This window comes from Corapipo altera, unplaced genomic scaffold, assembly GCF_003945725.1.
Source record: "Corapipo altera isolate COAL_440 unplaced genomic scaffold, ASM394572v1 79, whole genome shotgun sequence".
Lineage (NCBI taxonomy): Eukaryota > Metazoa > Chordata > Aves > Passeriformes > Pipridae > Corapipo > Corapipo altera.
In genome coordinates this window covers 429,277-451,147 of record NW_020884927.1, presented here as the reverse complement: position 1 = coordinate 451,147, position 21,871 = coordinate 429,277, and the positions used below count along the sequence as shown (strand labels likewise).

General features: G+C 52.1%; 1 protein-coding gene across 4 annotated transcripts in view; it reads left to right on the top strand.

The window, feature by feature from the left end:
• The first annotated feature begins 1,136 nt into the window (after positions 1-1,136).
• Positions 1,137-21,871, top strand: part of ASTN1 (astrotactin 1) — a 58,870-nt gene continuing 38,135 nt past the window's right edge. For all 4 annotated transcript variants that reach the window (XM_027658452.1, XM_027658451.1, XM_027658449.1 and 1 more), the window contains exons 1-2: positions 1,137-1,429; positions 21,366-21,553. In XM_027658452.1, the coding sequence (XP_027514253.1) occupies positions 1,147-1,429; positions 21,366-21,553 (471 nt within the window). In that variant the 5' untranslated portion in view covers positions 1,137-1,146. The remainder of the gene's footprint in view (positions 1,430-21,365; positions 21,554-21,871) is intronic.

Genomic DNA, 21,871 nt, shown 5'->3' with positions numbered 1-21,871 from the left:
GAGTTTTTAAAGTAACGTCCTGTGTGTGGTTCCACACAAGGAGACAGGGTGGAGCTGTGGGGTGGGAGCTCTGCTTCCAGGTCAGCAATGCCTCCATACCCAGCTCCAGAGGTGTCTGCCATCAGGAGATTCCCCAGGGAGGAAAACCACACCAGCATGGTCGTGTATTCCCGCTGGCATGGGGATTGGGCCTTTCCCCCAAACTGGAAGAGGAGAACGTTTTCCATCAGAACATTTTGGCTGCAGGGATGACCACAGGTGCTTGCAGGAAGGTGTGGCCGTCGGACAAAGCTGCTGCTTTGTGCTCAAAAAGTGAAAATAAAAAGCATCCAGTGCAAAAAGAGACAGATCCAGCAGGTTTGGGGTTGGCTGTACTGCTCCATATATGTACGTATATGCTTGGGGGATTTGGAGGTCTGTGAGCTTTGGGGTCCATGACTTCTCCTGGGATTTTGGAGGTCTGGGATTTTAGAGGTCTGTGACTTCTTCTGGGGCTTTGGGGTCCATAACTTCTGGGATTTTGGGGGTCAGTGACTTCTTCTGGGGCTTTGGGGGTCAGTGACTTCTTCTGGGGCTTTGGGGTCCATAACTTCTCCTGGGATTTTGGAGGTCCATGACTTCTGAGATTTTGGAGGTTTGGGATTTTGGAGGTCTGTGATTTCTTTTGGGGTCCATGACTTCTCCTGGGATTTTGGAGGTCTGGGACTTCTCCTGGGATTTTGGAGGTCTGGGATTTCTCCTAGGATTTTGAAGGTCTGGGATTTTGGATGTCTGGGACTTCTCCTGGGATTTTGGATGTCTGGGATTTCTCCTAGGATTTTGAAGGTCTGTGATTTTGGAGGTCTGCAATTTATCCTGGGGACGGGGGGTGGTACCTGCACGCTCTTCCCAGCGCAGAAGCAGGCAGAGGTAGCCGGGCCGGGCAGTCCCCGCATCCCTCCCGCCACCGCATCGCTAAAAACCGCAGCTCTCCCGGTTTTTCCAGGGATGGGGGGAGGAAAGGGCGAAGCGGAGGAGGGGGGAGGCGGGGGGCCGGGAAAGCCGATCCGTGCCGAGCCGCGCCGCACGGGGAGGCGCCGGGCCGCGGTGCCCGCCCCTCGCCGCCGCCTCCCGCCCGGCGCCGGGAGCGCGGCGCGGGGCTCCAAGATGGCTTTGGCCGGGCTGTGCTCGCTGCTGGCCGGCTGCTGCCTGGCCGCGGGCAGCGGCCCCGCCGAGGCGGCGGCGGAGGCGGCGGCCAAGGAGCTGGAGTGCAAGCTGAAGAGCATCACGGTGTCGGCGCTGCCCTTCCTGCGGGAGAACGACCTCAGCATCATGCACGGCCCCTCGGCCGCCGAGCCCAAGCTGCTCTTCTCAGTCCGCAACGACTTCCCCGGCGAGATGGTGGTGGTGGACGACCTGGAGAACACGGAGCTGCCCTACTTCGTGCTGGGTGAGCCTGCGGGAGCGCGGCGGGGCCCCCCGAGCATCCCCTGCGGCGGGGCTCCTCCCTGCCGCACCGGCGGGCGCCCTGCGGCTGCTCGGCCCCGGGGCCGGTACATCCCGCTGCAGCGTCTCTGCCCCGGTGTCGTTTCACCCCGCCGCAGCATCCCGGCCGCGGGGCCGGTTCACCCTGCTGCAGCATCTCTGCCCCGGCGCCAGCTCACCCACTGCAGCATCACGGCTGGAGATGCTGCAGGCCTGGGGCGCCTGGTACATTCCCAGGTTGTCATCCGCGGGGCTCGTCCCCAGCTCGATCCATGGCCACCGGCGACTTGTGCTGGCAGGAGGCCCACAGTCAGCTCCCAGCGTGCCCAGCTGGAGGTGAGGGTTTCTGCTTTGTCTGCCCCTGAGCAGAGTCACCTTTCCTGCAGCTTGATGGAAAAATACTCGGGTGCCCAGTGTATCCCAGTCTGCCTGTGTGTGTGCTGCCTCCAGCACTCCTGCTGCCAGGTGTTGGGCTTTGGCCTGCTCACATGGTCTGGGTGGTTCCCACCTGCTCTTCACCCACTGTATGAGGCTCATCTGCCCTTATCTCATGGACTCCTTCAGCTTTCTTCCACTAGAAAAAGCCAACAATTTGCTCCTTTGTTTATGCTGGGATCAGAGCGAGGCCTCCACCCCTTGTGCTCAGGGATCTGCTTCCCTCCTCACCATCTGGAACAAGTCACTGAGATGTTTAATTTTGGGTGATATTGGTGCAGAATACCAGTTCCCTGCCCACACATAACCTCCTGCCCTGGGCAAATGCCACCAATGCTTTTGTAGCAGGCCCACAGTGGCTGTGCCACCTCCTGCAAGCCTTGTCCATCTGTTGCTCCTCTAGCAGCACCTTGGGTGTCCCATTAAGTTTTTTAAATGCCACGCTTGTTTGGATGTTGGCCCAAAAATGAGGCACTGTGTGTTGCTTGATGTGATGCTCCTCTCAATGCTCCTCTGTACCACCCTTGTGTGTAGCGGTGACCCCAGACTGGGTTTTCTCCCCAGCAATTCATCGCCTCCATGGCCTCTGGACCCTTCCATGTGCTAAAAAACCCCAGTCCTGGATGCTGGGTGGGCTTGAGGCAGCTCTGGCTGCTGAGTGGGCATCCCCCTTCTCCTGGGAGGAAGGCAGAGGCAGGCGTGGGGCTGCTGATGCCGTGGGGGAGGTGTGTGGGGACACCCAGGGATGTTTTGCTGGAGGCCAGAGGCCGTGTGGGGAGGGGGCCGCAGGCTGTGGTGCCCCCCTGTCCCCCTGGTCCAGCCCTGTGCTGCGGGATGCTGCAGCGGAGGCCGGAGAGCGTTGCTGTGGCAACAAGGCAGCAGCTCTGCGGATACGGGGGACGTCGGCATGGCCGCCAGCCCTGCGCCACCTTGGTGCCCCAAAGGCCACCCAGGCTTGTGCTCTGGCCCCCTCAGACCCAATCCCGAGGAGCTGGACCCCGATGGGCCCCAGGGCCTGGGGCGCTGCCAGGGGGGAGCATCTGGACGGGAATCGGGAGAGGGTCCCTGGGCACAACCCTGGCTGGTGCTGTGGGATTTCCCCAGGGATTTTTCAAACCCATGAGGATTCGCTGGGCTGTGCAGTAAAGGACCCTGACAGGCCTCTGCTGCACCCATAGCTTGCACTGGTGGTGCTTGGCAGGGTTTTGCTTTTGCCTCCTTCTGCTTTCTGCTGCCAGACAAATGCAAGGATGACTGGCCCCGTGCCAATGCACCCTGATATCCTGGTGGTGGCTGGGCTCCCCGGGGCTTTGCAACCTGGGACACTGGTTCTCCAAGAACCTGGGGATGCATGGGGCTGTGCCAGCCCCCAGCAGGCAAGGGTTTGGGCTGTGGAGACACAGCGGGGATCCCAGTACAAGTCTCCCTGCCTGGAATGCCGGGGCTGAGGGCTGAGCTGGCAGGGTACCCTGTACCTTTCAGGCTCCCTGTTTGCCAGGGTTTTGGCTTGGTGACTTCTGGGAAATGCCACGCTACATCTTCCTCTCTCCTGTGAAAGAAGAGCTTGCTCTGAAGCTGGTGTGGCCCCTTTGCCATGTGTGGGTGTTATTGTTGTTGTGCTGCTTTACCATGAGTGGGTGTTGGTTTTATTATTATTAGAATCATTATTATTATCATTATTACTACTACTGTTAGCCTGGACACTGGCATGGCAGAAGCTCTGAAATGCACAGGGGTCTTGCAAGACCCAGGCTTGGTGACTAAGAGGCTGAACCTCTGGAACTGGAGAGCCCTCAGCCTAAAAATCCCAAGAGCATCACTGTGCACTCAGTGGGGACATGGTCAGATCAGTGTATGGAACTGATGTGGGTGGTAAGTTGTGTTTCCACAAGCCCTTGTGCATGGGCTGGGGGTATGTTTAAACATCCTTCCAGGAATGTGGCTTCACACAGTGCTGCTTGCACCGTTCCTGGCAAACACCAGACCCATTTGTGCCCACCTCGTTGAGCTTGAATGTGTCAGAGGGCTGGATAATCCCCACACCCACTCTGAGCCTGGTCTGGTTCCGTGTCTGAACTGGGGGAAGCTGGGCAGCTGCTCCTTCTCCTCTGGTGTCTTTCAGATCCAGGGCTTGTGCACAGGGAGCAGGTTCCCAAGGGAAAGTGAGCTGCCTCCCAGTTGGCAGAGTTTTGGACCAGACCCAGGTGCTACCCCCTCATCAGGGAGGGCCTGGGTTTGGGCTGGGAGCACCAGGAAGTGCTGCACAGAGGCTCATGGCAGTGGCACCTTGGCTCTGCCACATGGGCTCTCAATCAACTCCCCCGGGGTCTCCCCATTCCACCGTTTCCCCACAAAGAGGGTGGGAGCACGTGGGGAGGTGGCTGCAGCAGGCTGGGATCATGGCAGGGGAAAGGGTGAAGGGAGCATCTGGAAAAGGGTCTGGACTGGGGAGCCCAAGGGTGGTAGGCTGTCATCCCACTCTGATGCTGTCTGTCCCCCTCAAATTCTCCCTAAATAATTCAAGGGCTTTCAAGCTTGGCCAGTGTTCATGGACACTGTTGTGAGTGGTTCCCTTGCCTTGGTGGCACCTCCCTGCCACAGCGACCAAACCAGGCATCCCACTGACGGGCACATGGGTCAAGGTTTTTCCCCCAGCTAGAGATGTGCTGGGGTGTTTGGAGAACGGGGTCTTTGGAGAGCCACGTATGGTGCTTGTTAAAAATAAAGTGCCGGGGGAGGTGTGTGTTGAGTGGGGCATCCCAAAACCGGCTCTTACTCCTGACCCCTGATGACTCCTGATGAGATGCTCTGGTAACATAAATTAATGATGAGCTCTAACTTTATAGTTATCTTAACACTAGAGGGTGAGGCATTGCTTGCTGCCTGCTTTCCATGTGCCTTATTTAGACCTCATCCTCCCTGTTGTGGCCATCCTGGTGCCAGAGGTGGGCGCGTTGAGTGTGTTGGTGCTCAGCTCTCCTAAACATTGGGACCCTGAATCTACTCGTGTATTCTTCCAAAAGCAGAGGGACAGTGTGTGGGACTATTACCTCTGGTTTAGGAGGGGAGGAGACACTTGGGCAAAGCTTTCTGCTGCTTTGTAGCTCTCTTTGCTAATGAAGAGAGAGAGTTTTAATTGCACTGGCTGCCTTCCTGTGCACGTGCTGCCTCACTGAGGAGCAACTTGGTGCTCCCACCCATAAATCTGCCTTATGTACCTGTCCTCAGAGGGACTCTGACAGCATTTCCCTGTTTTGCTGTGGGTTTGCTGAATTTTCAGGAAGCACCAGTTTTCAGGTGGGAGCCGGGATAGGGCCACTTGCTGGTGCACACCGAGCTGCCTGCATTTAAAATCTCCTGGTTTCATCCTGCTTTAAACCAAGGAAACCTTAATTTGGAATGGTTGCCTTTCATCTCATTTTGTGTTTGTTGCATTAGCTGTATTTTTTCCTGAAGGGAGGAAGCATTTCGCTGGTTGGTGCCCATTAAGAAATGCTAATTTGCAGCTCAATATTCCCTGTCCGCTCACCTTCACACCCCCTTCTTCCTCACTGCTTGGCTCGGCGGCATCCAGCCACATTTGATATGTCATTAACTGGATTCACAGTCCTGCAGGCTGCTAATTTTTTTGGGCCCCATCCTTCTCAGCTTATACAGCAGCGAGAGGGGTATTTATGAGCACCCTGGCCTCCCTCGGGCTCGGTGGAGATTTGCGATGCAATTAAAAACCGCGCCAAAGACGGTGCCTTTGACTCCTTTGCCTTCTCTGTAGTGCAATGAATGTTTGAAAAGTGAAGTCTTGAAATACCTTTTCGAGTGTAAAATTGACTTGAGGAATGGGAAAGCGCAGCTGATGTGTTGAACTCGTGCTTTCTGGATATTTCAAGATCTTGAAATACTGGGTGTTTTTTGCATCCTGTTTTTTTTTTTTCCCCCTGAGTGTGGAAGAGCTGAAGGAGATTTTTCTGCCTCTCCAGTTTCCAGCCCAGCTGCTGTGCCCTGAAATAGGGCAGTGCAGCCCCTCACCCCCAACTTCCCGCTCCCCATTACCCTCCTGGGAGCCTCAGCAGCAGAGGATGGGAGACGGTTCTTAACTTCAGTGACTTTAATAGATTATCATAAACTCCAGCATTAATACAAGCTGTCATGATTTCAAATTATCTTGCTTTTAAATAAAATAGATCCATTTTTAAATACAAAATCAATTCTAATTTTTTAGAGGGGTGAGATTTTTCAAAGGCACCAATGAGCTGGGCATATTTAACTGCCCTCGAATATCTCCCCGAAATATCTAATGAATTTTTTTTTTTTTCTTGGTTAAATCCTAGCTAAGCTTTTTGGCTGTAACTTCCCTGGGTTAATAGCAGGGTAGCACAGGGGGGTTGTGGGGCTGTGAGACAGATCACAGTGGGGATGTTGGCTGCTGCTAATTGGGACGACGGGCCACCACAGAGCCTGCCCTCCCCGGCTCTCCTTCCAGGCTGCGCAGGGACGCGGCCAGATGTGACACCCGTCGGCTCTCATCCTCATCCCACACATCTCCCCGCTGCTGCAGACTGCAGGACATGGTGTCCTCCCCTCTCTGTCCTCAACCCCCAGCTCCTAAAAGGCCCTGGAGGAGGGAAGCAGGAGCCGAGGGGCTGCATGGTTGCATTATCCCTTTTTTTTTTTTCTTTTCCAATTCCACGTCTAGTGAGAAGAGCATCCCAATGAATTTTTTTCCTCTCACCTGGATCTGATTGCTGGTTGTGATCCCAAAGCTGTTGGCACGCGGGGCAGCCCTTTATTCCCAGCTCTCTGCGTTAGGAAAATGGTTTCTGGGGTGTTGCAGTGCCAGTCCCCAGCTTGACTTAATTCCTAGGGGAGACAGTGGCACCCTGGCATCACCAGCAGAACTCTCCTTCCCCATCACAGGGACCAGGACATGACAGAGGGCTACAGCAGAGCTGATCCCACCATGGGACCCACAGCATCGCTCCAGTGCGAACCCTGCACCTGGAAATAGGTGTAATGGTGAAATAATGAAGCCAATATTAAGAAATTCTTAAGTACCTAGAGAATAACCAAGTTAAATTATACCAGGGGAGCTCAATTGCCTTGCTTAGATTGATTGAATTACTAAATGAGCCTGACTAATGGAATGGAGTGGATATATCGGACTTTTACTCAAGATCCTGAAATAATTTCTCTAATAAGATTGTGAGCCATTAATTGAACTTGGCTTTGATCCTGGACACTGTCACATGCTCTGAAACCCGCCGGTGTGATCTATGTGCCTGGCCAGGGGGGAGGCTGCCGTCATCTTCCTGCCGGGTGGCTTGGAGGGCAACCAGGGAATTTGCCTCAGGGGGTCCCAACCAGGAGCTGCAGTGGGGAAGGGACTCCAAAATGCCCTGTCCCAGCAGCCCTCCTGCCCCTTGGCAAACAAAATCTGCCTTGGCAGTGGGATGCACTGAATTCCCTCCTGCTTGGGGTTTATATCTACTGAAAGTCCACGAATGTTATGTTCTTCCTACATCCTCATGGAGTGATTGCTGCTGGTGGTGGGGCATGACTGTAGCATCCAGAGTGCTGCTGGGTGTCCAGTCTGCTATGGGAGATGTTTATCACCAGGGCCTGGGGGCTTGCAGAGCAAAGCAGAGAGGGATCTGTTGAGGAGAGCATCCTGCCCTGGACCTGCCCTGGAGCACCTGGTGGGACAGGACAGGCTCATCTAATAGCAATATCTAATAACTTACTAATAATTGGTTACAAATTGCTGGTGGGACCCCATTCCAGCCCTTCCTCTTGGCCACGCAATGTAAACCTGACCTCTCCACATCCCTCTTCCAGCTGAAGGATGGGGCCAGAGGGGTGAACCACTGGAGCACCGAGGGCACCCCCGTGCTTGATCACACGCCCTCCTCCAGGCAGTGCAGCCCAGCACCAACTTCAGCTACAAGCAGGGGCAGCCCTTAAAACCCCATAATGGGGTGGAAAATGCCGCAGGAAAGCTGGCAGCATCCCAGGGAGGAGCAGGGAGTCTCAGGAGGGAGGCACAGGGTGCACTGCCCCATCCTTATGGACACCTTGTCCCCATGCTGTGCCCCATTGCTCTCTTGCTGGGCACAGAGGTTTCAGTGGCACTGTGGATGCACAGGGCCTCTTGTATATTTTTTCCTTAGCCAAGGGGGAAAAAAAGTAAGAAATAAGGATTTCGTCTCTGGGAACCCGTTGCCACAGCAACCGTGCATCCAGCTGGCTCCAGCGGCAGCGGGGCTGGGAGGGGATCTCACTGACCCAGAAAGCAGTGGGGGGAGTGGGATGTGGGGCTGCTTGGCCTTTCAGGGGGGTGTCAGGGTCTGGCAGGGCAGGCAGGGAGCTCAGCCAAGGGGGCTGCAGGGGGCCTGGTCCCAGGTTTCAGCTCCCTTTAATCACTCCCAGCCTTTCTCAGCCCACCTCCAGGCAGGGATGCTCAGGCTTGGTCCTGTTCCTGCCCTGAGACCCATCCCAGTTTTGGGGGCTGGGCTGCCCCTGTGGGTGCTCCTCAAAGACCCCCGAAGCTTTGTGGCAGGTTTTACCCCCTGGAATTGGCTGTGGTTCCAGTGGTGGAGGGAACCCTTGGGCAGCCACACTCTTCTCTGATGCCACCATCTCACCCCTGCTCTTCTCTCCACATGCTGGTAGCATTTGCTTCTGGGCTGCATCCCTTCTCCTACCTTTTATTTTATTTTATTTCATTTCATTTTATTTTATTTTATTTATTTTATTTTACTCTATTCTGGCTTATTCTGGTTTATTTTATATTCTGTTCCATTTTTTTTTTCCATGGTTGCTTAGCCAGCTAAACAGAGGCTCTGAAATCATCTCTCTTGGATCCTTGCTGCAGAGCAGTCCTTCAAATGAAGGAATTTTTGCCTGGTGGGATTAAGGCAGTGCCTGGATGATGACGGCTCTGTCATTTAAGACTGGTTGTCCTTTTCCTTCCAAATTGCTGGGCTCTGGCTTCTCTGCAGCAGTGGCCGGTGGCTCACCCCAAGCAGCAGCTGGGGGATTTGTGTAGATCAGGGAAGATTTTTGATTGCCAGGTTCTGGCTGTCCCACTACGGCTTAACGCTGAGAAATCACCCAGAGGAGAGCGTGCCCTGCTCCCGTGGGAGTGTGTTGGTATTTCTGATCCCATTTTCCTGCCCTGCAGCTGGGGGGTGCTTGGGATGGAGGCTCACCCAGAGCTGGGCTCTTTGGAGCCTGCTTTAGGGTGTGGTTAAGCTGACCCCACGCTTTGCTTTGTGGTGAGGTCTTGTTTGCTCCTGAGACAGGAGTCTAAGTCTGTCACCTCCACGTCTGCAGAGCCTGAGATCTGCTGGGGAATGGGCATTTTTCTACCATTCTGAATCAAAGGGGGAGTAAAGGATCCTTGAGCTGGTGGTGGCACATGTGTCACAGAAGTTTGGGGTCTGCAGCCCTGATGCAAGAGGTGACACAGTCCCTTTTCTGGCCGACCCCGAGGCATTTCAGTAATTAGGATGACTAATGAGTGCAGCAGAGTAGCAGCTATGGGGGATGCAGAGGGCTGGCTTTGCTCCCACAGGGAGCTGATCCAGCTGAAAACTAACCTGGTGGAGGAAAGAAATTGGAGAATCATAGAACCGTAGAATGGTTTGGGTTGGAAGGGACCCTAAAGACCATCTTGTTCCACCACCTGCCTTGGGCAGGGATATCTTCCACTAGATCAGGTTACTCCAAGCCCCATCCTGGCCTTGGACACTTCAAGGGATGGGGCAGCCACAGCTTCTCTGGGCAACCTGTGCCAGGGCCTCACCACCCTCACAGGGGAGAATTTCTTTCCAAGGGTTGGAAGAAGGGTAGGAGAAGGTGGCAGAAGATGTCAGGGAGACTGTGCCTGTGATCTCGCTTGGCCACATCACTTCTGCTTGGCCTGGCAAGGGCTGCATTGCCTTGGGAGTACTTCCCAAATCAGGTCAGTGGTCCAAGTGAAACCACAGCCTGGCTGCCTGAGCCCTTTGGGGTGGAGATCTGCCTGCTGGGCAGGGTAAGCCAGGTACAGGCAGGACCTTGACCTTGGTTTTTGGGAGCGGCACCCCCTTTTCCCCTCTCCTGAACCCTTGCCCTCCTCCCTTGCCAAAAAAACCCAGCTGCGATGTCACCGTCACAACACAGCAGCTTCCTGGGAAGGCAGATATTAGCAACCCCGAAATATCCCCGGGACAGGCTCTTGTGTGATGGGAGACAGTTACCATGGAAACCTCCTTCAAATAAAAAAAAAAAAAAAAGGAAAAAAAGAAAAACCCACGAAATTTAAAGCAGCCCTTGTAGCTCAGAGGAACTGTAGACCTTATTATGGGTTTTGGCAACCCCCCTTTTTCTTTTATTTGTTCCAGCTAAAAGCTCCGGGAGACAAGGCAATTAATTTGGCATCCCAAGGGGAGTGAGAGAGGGAGGGCACGGTGCTGGGAACCAGTTCCCTGGTGCATCCAAGTGCTGCTGCCCCACAGCCATCAAATGCCCTCTTGTAACAGGGTTGCTCCAGCACAGAGGAAGAAGCAGGGTGGGTTTTTAGAAGAGGTGTCTTAAGGCTTAAAAAAACCCTTTCTGGCTCGTAAGGTGGAGGGTTTGGGGAGGGATTAGTGTGAGTGAAGGGTTCAGGGAACTGCAGGAGGGGTGAGGATGCTGGAAAACACCACAGATTACAGGTCCAGCATGGGGATGGGTGGCTCAGCATGTGTCGGGGGGGTGTCTGTATGTGGGTGGCAAAAAGGAGCAGGGGAGCTCCTGCATGGATCAGTCAAACTTTGGTGGGGAAGGGGAGATGCTTGGGAGAGGAGACATCCCACTGCTAAATTCTCTTGCCAGAGTCTACTTCGCAGCAGTGGCCGCAGGGTCTTTAAATTGCTGCGGTGCTCTCAGCCTGTTTGCTCCCCTAATGATGTCCCCAGTGTCCACAGCCTCTGGGAAATCTCCTGGAAGCATCAGGTTTGGACTGGAGAGCTTTTTATGCCTCCCACTGCCCTGGGCTGGCCCCGAGCTCCCCTGAGCGCTGCTTTCCCAATGGTGGTTGTGCTGGTGCAGAGCTGTTTTCCCAACCTTTCCTGTATTGCTTAGCCAGAAATTGCTGGGCTCTTCCTTTTGCCACTTTGGGAGAGCTCTGGGGAGGAGCAGGGATGGGACTCAGAGCTGTCACACTGCTGGCTTTCCTGCTGGCCAAGGGCACAAGCCAGGGAGTTTGTCTCTGCAGACAGGACATGTGTGGCCTGGGAATTTGGGGTGAATTATGAATGTCTCTGCTGGTGCATGATCAAGCTCATGCCAAGGTGCAGCTTTAGTGGACTGGGATGTGTGTCCAAGCATCTGCAAGCAAGACAGTGCCTGAAACATCCTTCCAGGGAAAAATGAAAGCAATTTTATTACTTCTTTAGCAGGATCTGCTCTCCTCCTGGGTGTGCTGTGCTCCTGGTGGACCTGAGAAGTAGCTCAGCTCCTGTGGTGGATGGTGGGAATGCCTGTGAACCAGGGAGGGGAGTCAACCTTGGAGCCAGGCTGGCTTCCACAGCTTTTATTATCATGTTTCCACCTTTTCTTGCTTGTAGAGTGAGGCACATCTCTGGTTAACAGTTGGAGGACTCAGCCTCAGCCCCAGCATCCTCCCAACAGTCCGTTCATGCCTGTCAGCACAAACTGGAATGAAGGGATGTCCCGTGGGCACTGGGGTCTGAGTGAGGGATGTGGAGGTTCCTGGGATGGACCTGGTGCAATTCTCACCATGGGATGGGAGTGGTGTGGGCAGCCTGGGTTGGATCCAACCTCCTTGTAATTAAAGTGCTGGGAAGAAGGGATTTCACGTGCTGGTGGATGAAAGGCAGCATGGATGTGAAACACCAGCATGCCAGGAGCAGGGAAGTACTGGGGTGATGGAGGGAGGGCAGGAAAAGGGAGGAGAGGCACAGTGTCAGGAGGTAGTAAATAATGCAGGAACCAGGCAACAGCCAAGGGGCATTAGGAGCAGTGATGGCAGAGCCACTCGCTCTGGGTGTGAGCCACAGCATCCTTGGTGCCTTCTTTAGGCTGTTGGACACAGAGCACAGTAAAGTGCCTTTTGGAGCTAATCACAGCAGGAATTAATGGCTGTTTTCACACCAGGTGGCAGCATCCATGTCCTGGGAGTAGCACTGCAAGGGCTGTGTGTTCAGTGGGTTTCTGGCCAAGGGAGGGAGGAGGTGGCAGGAGGAAGTGGTAGGATGACTCGTTGAGCCCTGGACTCAGCAACAGCCAGAGCTCGCAGGGTTAAGGCAAAGATTTGGCCATAAATGCAGCAGTTTGCAGTTACTGGTACTCAGAGTCCAGCAGAGCTCTTTGCTCTTGAGATACTGAAAATGCAGCTCACTCCTCACCTTGATTTGATTTTGTTTGCTTACAGAGATGCTGCTTATTTGCTAAAATGGGCTGCTGCTTCTCTGGTGCAGGAGAAGCAAGAGGCAGCAGCTTCTTGCTCAGAAATGTTCCCTGGTCATGGTCATGGGGGTGCTGTCCTGGCCAGGGTGACTCTTGGCACTTGACAGGGTTGGAGCATCCTGACTCCATCCCCTTTTTTTCTGGTCATCTCAGATTTTAGCACTGGACTAAGAAAATCAGTAGGTTTCCCTCCTTTTTCTCTTCTCGTGCAAACATAAGGGAATTTTCTTCCTGTGGTTATGACATTGGGATTTCCTCTTCCCTACCAAGGGTGCAAGCCCTACCTCAAAAGGCAGGCAGGTAAATACAGGCAGGGTCTGTGCTGCTGTGTGATGGCACTAAAGCTGATGGGTGCTGAAACCCAAGAGCAGTGTTACATAATTCGGACTGCAATGCAGAAACTCTTCCTTAATTTTTAATTATCCAATTGCCGCACGTACGTAGCCCTCAACTTGGGACGTGGAGTTGGCCCGTGGGCACGTGCGAGGGGGCTTGGCTGGCAGAGATGACAGGAAACCCTTCCCTCGTGTTCCTGTCCCTCATGGCATGGTGGGAAGAAGTGTATCCCCATGGCACCGAGCGGGGCTGCTCTGTGGGGGCTGGAGAGGATGCTCTGCACCCGCCACAGGGACCGAGGGACGTCCCTCTGAGCAGTAGGAGAGGGAGTGCAGACCTGCAAACGTCTTTGAGGTTTCTCTGGGCTGCAGTGATAGAGAAATGGGTGACACCCTGGTCAGTTTGCATGCAGATTTCCCGTAGCTGCTGGTCAAAGAGCCCCGAGTGCCTCCCAGGGTGGGTTTGTTGGGATGCGGGAGAAACAGTGAAGGAGCTGTTGCAGACCTCAGCTGTGAAGCACCGTTTTTTCCCCTCCCTGTTTCTCTCCCTCTTTCAAATTCCCCCTCTGCACTTTCTGTCCTTCCTACAAAGGCAGCTGCCTCAGAGCAGCTTAGGCTTCAAAGTTCCCAAAATAACAAAGGTTAAAATAAATTAAAAAAAAAAGGGTCGCTACAAGATCAAGTCAGTGCCCCACTTGCACCTGGGCTCACAGCTTCAAAGCAGCTGCAAAGAGCCCCCCACAGTGTCCATGATCGGGCATCTCAATGCTTGTGGTCCCATCTTCATCCTCCTGCAGTCACAGGAGATTTTGTAGTAGCCAGGAAGAGGCTGCAGGTAATTAAAAGAGGTGGGGGGTCCTACTGCTTTTGTTGGCTGTGGGGGCAATTGGAGAAGGTCTTTCGTGGAGGAGAAGGTTGTGGTGGTGGTTGCAGCCCCAGGGCTGTGTCCTGTGCCCATGAGCCCTGTCCCCTGGCCGAGTGCATGGGCAAACAGCTCCTCTGAGCTCAATGTGGTGCTTTGTGCCTCTGCTGGCTCTGGTGATTTATATAGATCATCAATATGACAATTATATACACCTGCAGGTTTAATTACCTCCATTTTTGTCAGGCAGCGAGAGATTTATGCCTCTATTCAGTTCCTGTAAATCTGAAACAAGCTTGACTAGACCCAAAAGTCCTCCCATTGATCACCGTGCACTGGCTGGTCTCTGGCCCTCTTGACAATCTCTTCTTTCAAGAGTGATAAATTCAAGATGCACAGTTAACTTTTCCCCCTTCTACATCTTTCTTCCTCCTTCTTTCTTCTTTCTGGTTTTTTTTTTCTTCTCTTTTTTTCATTCTCACTTTTCCATCTTTCAAAGCCTCTCCGCGAGCTTGAAAATGGAGCTTGAAGTCAGGTAAGAGCTCCTCAGGCACCGAAGAGTTTGTGGTAGCAATATCCCTCACCTGCCTTGTCCATCCCAGTAGAGATGAGGTGAGGGTTCTTCCTGCCCCAAAAGCAGCATCAGTCCCACCAGGGGAGGTGGGAGGAAGGGGAGGATCACCTCCCAGAAAAGCTCTTGGCCCTGCTGTGGATAAGTGAGCAGACAGGGTTATTTTGGCCCAGTTTACATCCCTGGGAAGGCCACCCTAACCCTCCTGTGTCCCAGAAGACCGACAGGTGCTGGCTCTCCCCCCAGGACATGAGGAATGAGCAGCTGTTCCCGTTTCCTGTGCTGAGCACAAGAATGCCAAAATAATGTCTAATTTGCCTGACCTCTTGGCCTTGGCGCAACGAGCACTTAAACAAATTAGTGTGCAGGAGCGAGCTGAAGTTTACCCTTGAAGTGAAGTCCATGTCACGGCTGTAATGCCTCCCCTCACCTCCCCTGCCAGTCCCACCACCATAGCCTGACCTCTCCTGTACGATATGCTCCAGTGTCCTGCTAAGTGCCTGGCAGATGGGCTGGAGTGGCCGGCCATTACCTTCCCTGCCAGCCCACGATGGATATAAATAGGCCTTTGCCCCCCCCGTGAAAATTGCTGGCTGGCTTGGAAAGCTGAAGGGAATCTTGGCAAGCGCCTTGGGTCTGTAGGGCCTGGCGGCACGGAGGGCTGGAGTTTGGACAGGGGGAGTTGTTGGCTGGATGTTGAGAAGCTCTCTCAGTGTGAGGGAGCTGCCCTGGGGTCTCCCTCGCTCAGCGAGGCGGTGCCTGGGGGAGCAGAGGGTCTCAGCCTGTCCTTGAAGGGACATGTGGATGTGGGATGCATTCAAGAAGGGTGGCCTGGGTAGCACCTGGCTGGCTTTGCAGTCACCCTTCAACCCCAAGAGACTGGGCAGTGTGGGGACAGTGGGTTGTTGTCTCTTGGCATCTTCAGCCACAGCTGATAATTGGGGAAAAAATGTTAAAACTACAGCATACCTGTATACAGTCCTTTCCCTGCTGCAGGGATTTCCCAAGCTGGGAGGTGCCTCTGGGCTCTCTGGCTCAATAGCTGTTGGTGACTCTATCTTCCCTGAATTTGATTCCTTTCTCAGCGCTTCCCTACTTAATGCTGGTTGAAAAGGAACCTATTGTTAGTTTTTACATGCCTAATTTTCACAAAATGAGAAAGGATGAATAACCATTACCTTTCCCACTGCTCCACAGGCCTGCTGATTTTATAGGCTTTTATCATGTCCCTGCTCAGTTGTTTGCTTCCTTTACTGAGGAGTCCTAACACAGTTGGCTTCTCCTCTTCACAAAGCTGTTTGCGACATCTCATCTTCCTCATACCCCTCCTCCGAACCTTCCCAGCTTTGCCTCCTCCTTTTCGAGATGGTTGACCTGAATACCACTTGCAGGATTCGAGATTGGCTTCTTTCACCAAAGTTGAATTTCACCTGCCCACTTCCTTGCCCGCTTTCCACCAGCACTTCACAGCTTTAGCTTTGAGGAGACTAAATTTAGCCTTGGTGACCAACTTTGTCATTCGCCTCCTCTTCCAGAATGTTTCTTGAGCAGCCAAGGTCCTGACAAAGATCTCCGTGGGGCTTCTTGGTAACCTCCTTTCATCAAGAAAAATAACTTCTTACTCCTCCCCCACCTGGTGGGCTTCAAGAGGTCTTTCCCTCTTATCCCAGGCCCACTTTGGAGCTTTGGGAAAATTTGAGGGTGGATTTTGACAAGAACTCTTTGAAATGAGTCCATCACCCTTTACAGCGTTGGGTGACCCGTATTTACCCACCTACCAGTTCCTTTAACAAAGTGTCCAGGGCGGAAGCGGAATTTACTGCTCTTTAATTTCCATGATGCACAAGAGCTTGTTTAAGAGGTTGGGGTCTCCTCTGCCAGGTTTTACTTCTCCAGTATCTCACCCTTTTGGAGTGGTGGTGATTGTGCTGGTGAAGTTCAGCAGCTCGTAAGTGAACACCATCTGAGCCGAGGGGTTCGTGCCTTCCATCCCATTGGTTTGCTGGGAGATGATTTAGCCAGGGCAGTAATTTTCCATGGCTGATTAGGAGCTTCTTAATCATTTCAGCTCTTTCCATGGAGACCTGAGTTCCCCTCTGGAAGAGGTGATGTGATAGCATTGCAGAGTGGGATATCAGCTACAAATGTGGTCCTTTCTGGAGTCTGTATATCAACCTCACATCTGTAGGCTGTTGTCACACATTCTCTTTATTTTACTTTTGCTCACTGTCATCGTGTGGGGCTTTGGGGTTTTTGTTTTACATGAGTGTTGTTCCAGGAGGTGGATTTGGTCTCTCTCTCTTCCTACATCTCCTCTGTAGTTCACAGTTATGGCAGATGGGACCAAACTAACAAGACAGGAGTGGAAATCAAACACCAGCGAACGTCCCAGTCTGCTCGTTGTTTTTTCCCAGCTTTTGGTCAAAATTGACAAACGCGATGGAAAAATAACCTTGGAGGGGATGATGGGCAGGTGTGGTTGGGCACATCCTTAGGTCCATGGGGAAGAGCAGGGCAATGGGGCACGTTGTGCTGTAAGGTCAGCAGCTGCAGAGCAAACCCAGTCGACTGAGACCCATTAGTGATGAATCAGTGTCCTTCTCTCTGGAAGCGGTCGTGCAGCACAGCGTCACTCCCAGGGTGACAGAGGGGTTTGTTAAAGAAAGGGATGAATTAGGGCCGTGGCATATTTGGGACAAAAATCCCAGTTCAGGCAGGGCTAAAGCATGGCTACAGCTTTGAAATGTAACTCCTTGATGACCTTCCCAGAAGCAAAGGCACCCTATGTTCCGAGGAGACACCTGGTTATCTGTCAGCCTTGCTATGGCAGCTCACGGCTTCACGTGTGCCAGCCTCACGTGCAGACATCATGGGGGGGTGATCTCTCTGACACAGCCAGAGAGTGGCTCCAGGGCGATCACCAGTGCCTTTTCCTTGAGCCTTTATGTTCTCCTGTATCTATGAGTCTTTTGGAAATTTTGTCCCAGGACCGGAGCAGGTTCCTAATATATAAAGTGAGGTTTACGTTTGCTGGTATGGAAAAGCTGGATTGTCTTGGAAAGGTGAAATGACCTACAGAATGAGCTGGTTTTCCTACCTGAGATGGGAGGCAGGGAAAAAAAAAAGCAAATAAAATATGGATAGTCAGTGATGGATGTGGGTTTTTTTAACAAGCCCATAAAAACATGAATATTACACCATGAGTGATGTGTCACTAAAACCTTGGAAGTATAAACGAGTTAAATATCAGGATAAGCATTTTGACATCTGAATTGATAGTAATCAAGGCCTGAGGTGACTCATGGTGGGAAAGTCTCCTGAGTCCCTTCAGACATTGGAGACCCTTGCACAAGAGTGCAAGACTTGCTTTAGCTGAATTTGAGCCCTTTAAAGGATTTGTGAGGTTTAGACATGGAGCAAAAGCCTTAGCTAATGGGGAACTTAAATAAAAACACAGTCAGGTTCCAGATGGAAAATAAGCCAGGTTTAAATGTTAACAAGGAAATACAAGTCCAAGTCAAAATCCGTGCTCTGCTGTACGAAATGAGTCTGTGGAGACTGGCATTATGGCAGAGTTGATTTGACTTATTGGAGATGCCTATTAGGGCAAAACACTTCCAAATGGAGAGGAAAATTGTTTTGCTGGGTGGTTTTTTTCATCAAAATGCTGAGGTGAGGTTTTAAGGAGAGCTCTTTTCTTTGTGTGCCACGATGCCAGGGCCCAGTGGGGAGGTGAGTACATGGAAATGGGTCCATGTCAGCACTGGGCTCCTGGGCCATGGTTTTAATGTTGCACCAGCTCAGGTGCAGAATTGGGCTGTGACAGAGCTGTTGCCTCCCAAAATTGGGAGATGCAGTGGTGTTGCCTCCAGAAGGATTGGGTTTGCTTTGGGTGGGACGGCTGTCCCTCGGGAAATGAGGTTGTTTGGGATAATCAATATTGAAGCAGGTATAAATCCATGCACCTCCAGCACCTTCAATCTGGTCGTTTGTCCTCTCCTCAAATCACTCCTCCAGAACCTTTCCTTCCCTGTCCCTCCCCTCGCAGATGGTTTGGGAGGGGAGCAGCCACAGCTGTTATGTTGAAAGCATCAGCTGGGGCCTTTGGAGGCTGCTGCTCCTGTAGATATGAAGGACCTGGGCCACGTTTGATTCCAGGTGAACGCAGCACAGCCTAATTAGTGGTCTCCTACTGTTATTAACCTCTGACTCAGGCAGGCTATTTTTTAACAGAGGTGCAAGAAGTTAATACTCGTGCTAATGGCTTCCTATCCAAGGCCTTAATGAAAGCCACAGAGGGACCAGGCTTTTCATCAATATCCTTCAAACTTTGAACTTGAAATTATCCTCTCCCCCTGGTCTTTTTTTTTTTTTTTTTTAATTTTTGGCTTTCTGCCTGCTTTTCCACCTCCTCTGGGACATCCTGGTCCCATGGTACAACCTGGTCAGGAGAGTTGACACCCGCCAGTCCCATGGCAGAGCTGACTCCCTGTGGCATCCAGATAAATGGTCCCAGCTGGCTACATGGGTCACCATGGCATCTCCCACCAGGTGATGAGATGTCTGCTTGGAGAGCAAGATAAAAGTGGAATGCATTGGACTGGGAGAAGAGATAACAGAGAAATGCTGTGTTAGGGAGGAAGCTGGGTCTTGGTCTTGGTCTTGGTCTTGCTGGAACCAAACTCCATGAGAACTTCAGAGGTGCAGGAAAGCATTTATATGTTTAATTTTGTCAAGTACAAATGGAGTAGGATTCGGGCAGCTGACGTGTTGCTAAGGCACTTGAGGAGAGGAGAAGATCCAAGGGTGAAGCCCATTCATCCAGGTGCTGCCTCAAGAGCCCTTGCCCAGGGCGGGAGCAGCGATGGTGGAGCATCCTTGTCCTGCAGTGTGATGAAGAGGTCACAGGCTCCCAGTTTGGGGTGATGGTGGTTGATTTTTGGAGTGTTTTCTTCTGTCTCTAGCACTTCTAACTTGTGTGCAATGTGGCTGCAGGATCATGTTGTGATGTCTGGTGAGAAAAGATAATGTACTCAGGCTCTGTGGCTGGATTCTGCTCTTTTAAAACAAGAATCCATTTTTTACTGGAATACATTTTTCTTTTAAAAAATAAGCCTGTTTAAATAAAATTGAAATTATGACAACCTATTTTAAGGCTTAAATTTACTATAATCTATTAATCATTTAAATAACTTCCATCAAGGATTTCTCCTCAAATATTAATGAGATGGAGGGTGCTGCTTTTACAATGATATGTCAGATCAGGGGAAAAACATCTCTAACTCTAGCTTTCTAAATGTCACAATGTCACATTCTTAGTATCTATTATTTTCACTCTACAATGGAGCAAATGCTGATATTTACATTTTTTCCAAATGTCAGTATGTTGAGTTCCTGTTGTGCATAAAAGCTCTTGCCTTAATTACTCCTAATTTCACATTAGCAGGCAGGTGCAGGGAGAGTGTTTTCTTCCATTTGAGCTGGTTCATTCCAAGTTGAGAAGCCGTGGGGAGTTGGGAAAGCGGGCAAGCTTGTTTCCCCCTTCCAGCCCATGAATAAAGACCAGGTGGGAGAGGAGGAGATGTGCCGTTTCAAACCCTCCCAGCTCCCAGGGCCAGCTTTTCAAAGGGGATGTGTGTCCCTAAACACGCAGCTCAGCAGTTAGAGGGAATTTCAAAAGTGCTTCTGGCTTCCTGGTGACTTTAACTCCTCTTGGTTTTGCTTCCCAGTGGCACCGCGGAGCGCTCAGCATCCCTCTGCTCGGGACACTCCAAGTGCACTGATTACTGCCAGAAATGTGGCTCGTGCTGAGCACAAACAATCTGCCAATTCGCTCACTGTGGCTAATGTTTCCTTTGATTAATCAAATCAGTTTGGGAGGATGAACCTGGTTCCTCTCACAGATTTTTGCCCCCCCCCCCCCCCGCCACCATCCCCGGCAGCCGGCTCACTTAAAGGCAGCCTAATGAAATTAATTAACAGCAAATTTAAAATGTTGCTTTTCGGCACTGTAATTGAATTCCAGTTTTCATTTGAAGGCAGCATGAAACAAGCAAAATAAAGATGTTAATTTGCCCAAAGTGAGCCAGGCTCTTTCCCACTGCCCTCAAAATGCGTGGCTACGAATGGGATGGAGCGGATGGGTCTGGCTAGACTGTCCCCACAGGGCCGAGGCAGGAGGGGGAGTTGTGCCTCTCTGGAAAGCTCATCATGTTTTTTTTTTTGTTGTTCCAACAAAATCTGGTATTTTCAGGAAAATTAGCTAATGGGCAAATGACAGGCTTGAGCTGATGGCTGAGATCAAGGTGGTGTGAGATGGTGATGGAGGTGATCTGACTGGAGGTGGAGGTAATGATTAAAATGGTGCCCATGTCTCCTAGGGATGGGCTGGTGTGACCCTCTCTTTGGCTGAGAGCCAGCCATAGGATGTTCTTGAAATTTTGGAGTCAGCCAGGTGAATTTGGTTTGATTTAGCATTTAGTGCACTGGAGCACATGTGGTGTCCCTGTCCTCAGCTGCTCCTCCTGCTTGGGTATCCTCTGCTGCCATCACTCATCAGCACAGCTCTGTTGATCTGAGCCATTGTCCCTAAACCTTGAAGTTAAAAGCACTTAGGGAAAGTCAGGGTACTTGGGCAGAAGCTACAGGTACCTCTGCAGGTCTTTGGGCTGAGTCCCATGTGGGGAGCTGTAAAACATGATTGAAGACTGAGAACCTCTGAAATCACCTCAATCAAAGTCAGAGCTTCAGGTGTGACTGCAGCTCCGTGCATGGTTCACTGTTCACAAAGGGTGGGAGATATTTTGTCTGCAATATAATTTGTGACGTGGTCCTGGTGATCCCATCAGTGCTGCTGAGAAGTTGTCCTGTATCCTCTGCTCCCAGTGCCTGGAGCTGTGTTGAACATGAGGTGTGTGGGTGAAACCTGCCCAAATTAGAGCTGGAAGGATGCTGCTGGGTTCCCTGCCTCAGGCCCCGAGATGCTGTCAGTGAGTGCTCTCTCCCTGCACCACATCTGGATTTTTGGAGAGGCCTTCATCTGGATTATAACTAGAAATATGATTTCACTCTGCTTTAACCATTTGGGTTGTGGTTTGTGTAGGGGCAGCCCTGGTGCTGACAGGAGGTGACCAGAGGGAGCCTTCTGTATGTAACCCTTGATCTTTCCACCCATTTTTTTGGGAAGAGGGGAATGTCCCCATCAACCCTCTCCTCCGTACTTCCCCCCTGACCAGCTTTGCTTTCGCAGAGATCTCAGGCAACACGGATGACATCCCCCTGGTGCGCTGGCGGCAGCAGTGGCTGGAGAATGGCACGTTGCTCTTCCACATCCACCACCAAGATGGGGCCCCCAACCTGCCCGGCTTCGACCCCACAGAGGAGCCGCAGACCGAGTCGGCAGAGGAGGAGCTGAGGATCCTCCACATCTCCGTCATGGTACGTGGTGGGAAGGCAGCCCCTCCTTAGCTGTCCAGAAACCTGTAGAAAATGTAGTGGCTTTTGAAAAGCCATTTGTATTCCCCATCTGGCTCCAGCTGCCCTAGGATGGGGAACTGAGCCCCCCTTTGGGGGTAGTTGAGATGCCTTGGGCACCTCTCCGAGTGATGCTTTAACACTGAACTTCTTTAAACCTCTCCCTTAGTTTGCATCACTTTGAAAGTATGTTTGCGGGGTGCCTTTATCCCCGGGGGGATGGGGGGTAGTTTCTGTGCTTTGAAGGTCTCAGCCACCCTAACCCAGGGTTAATTCACACTG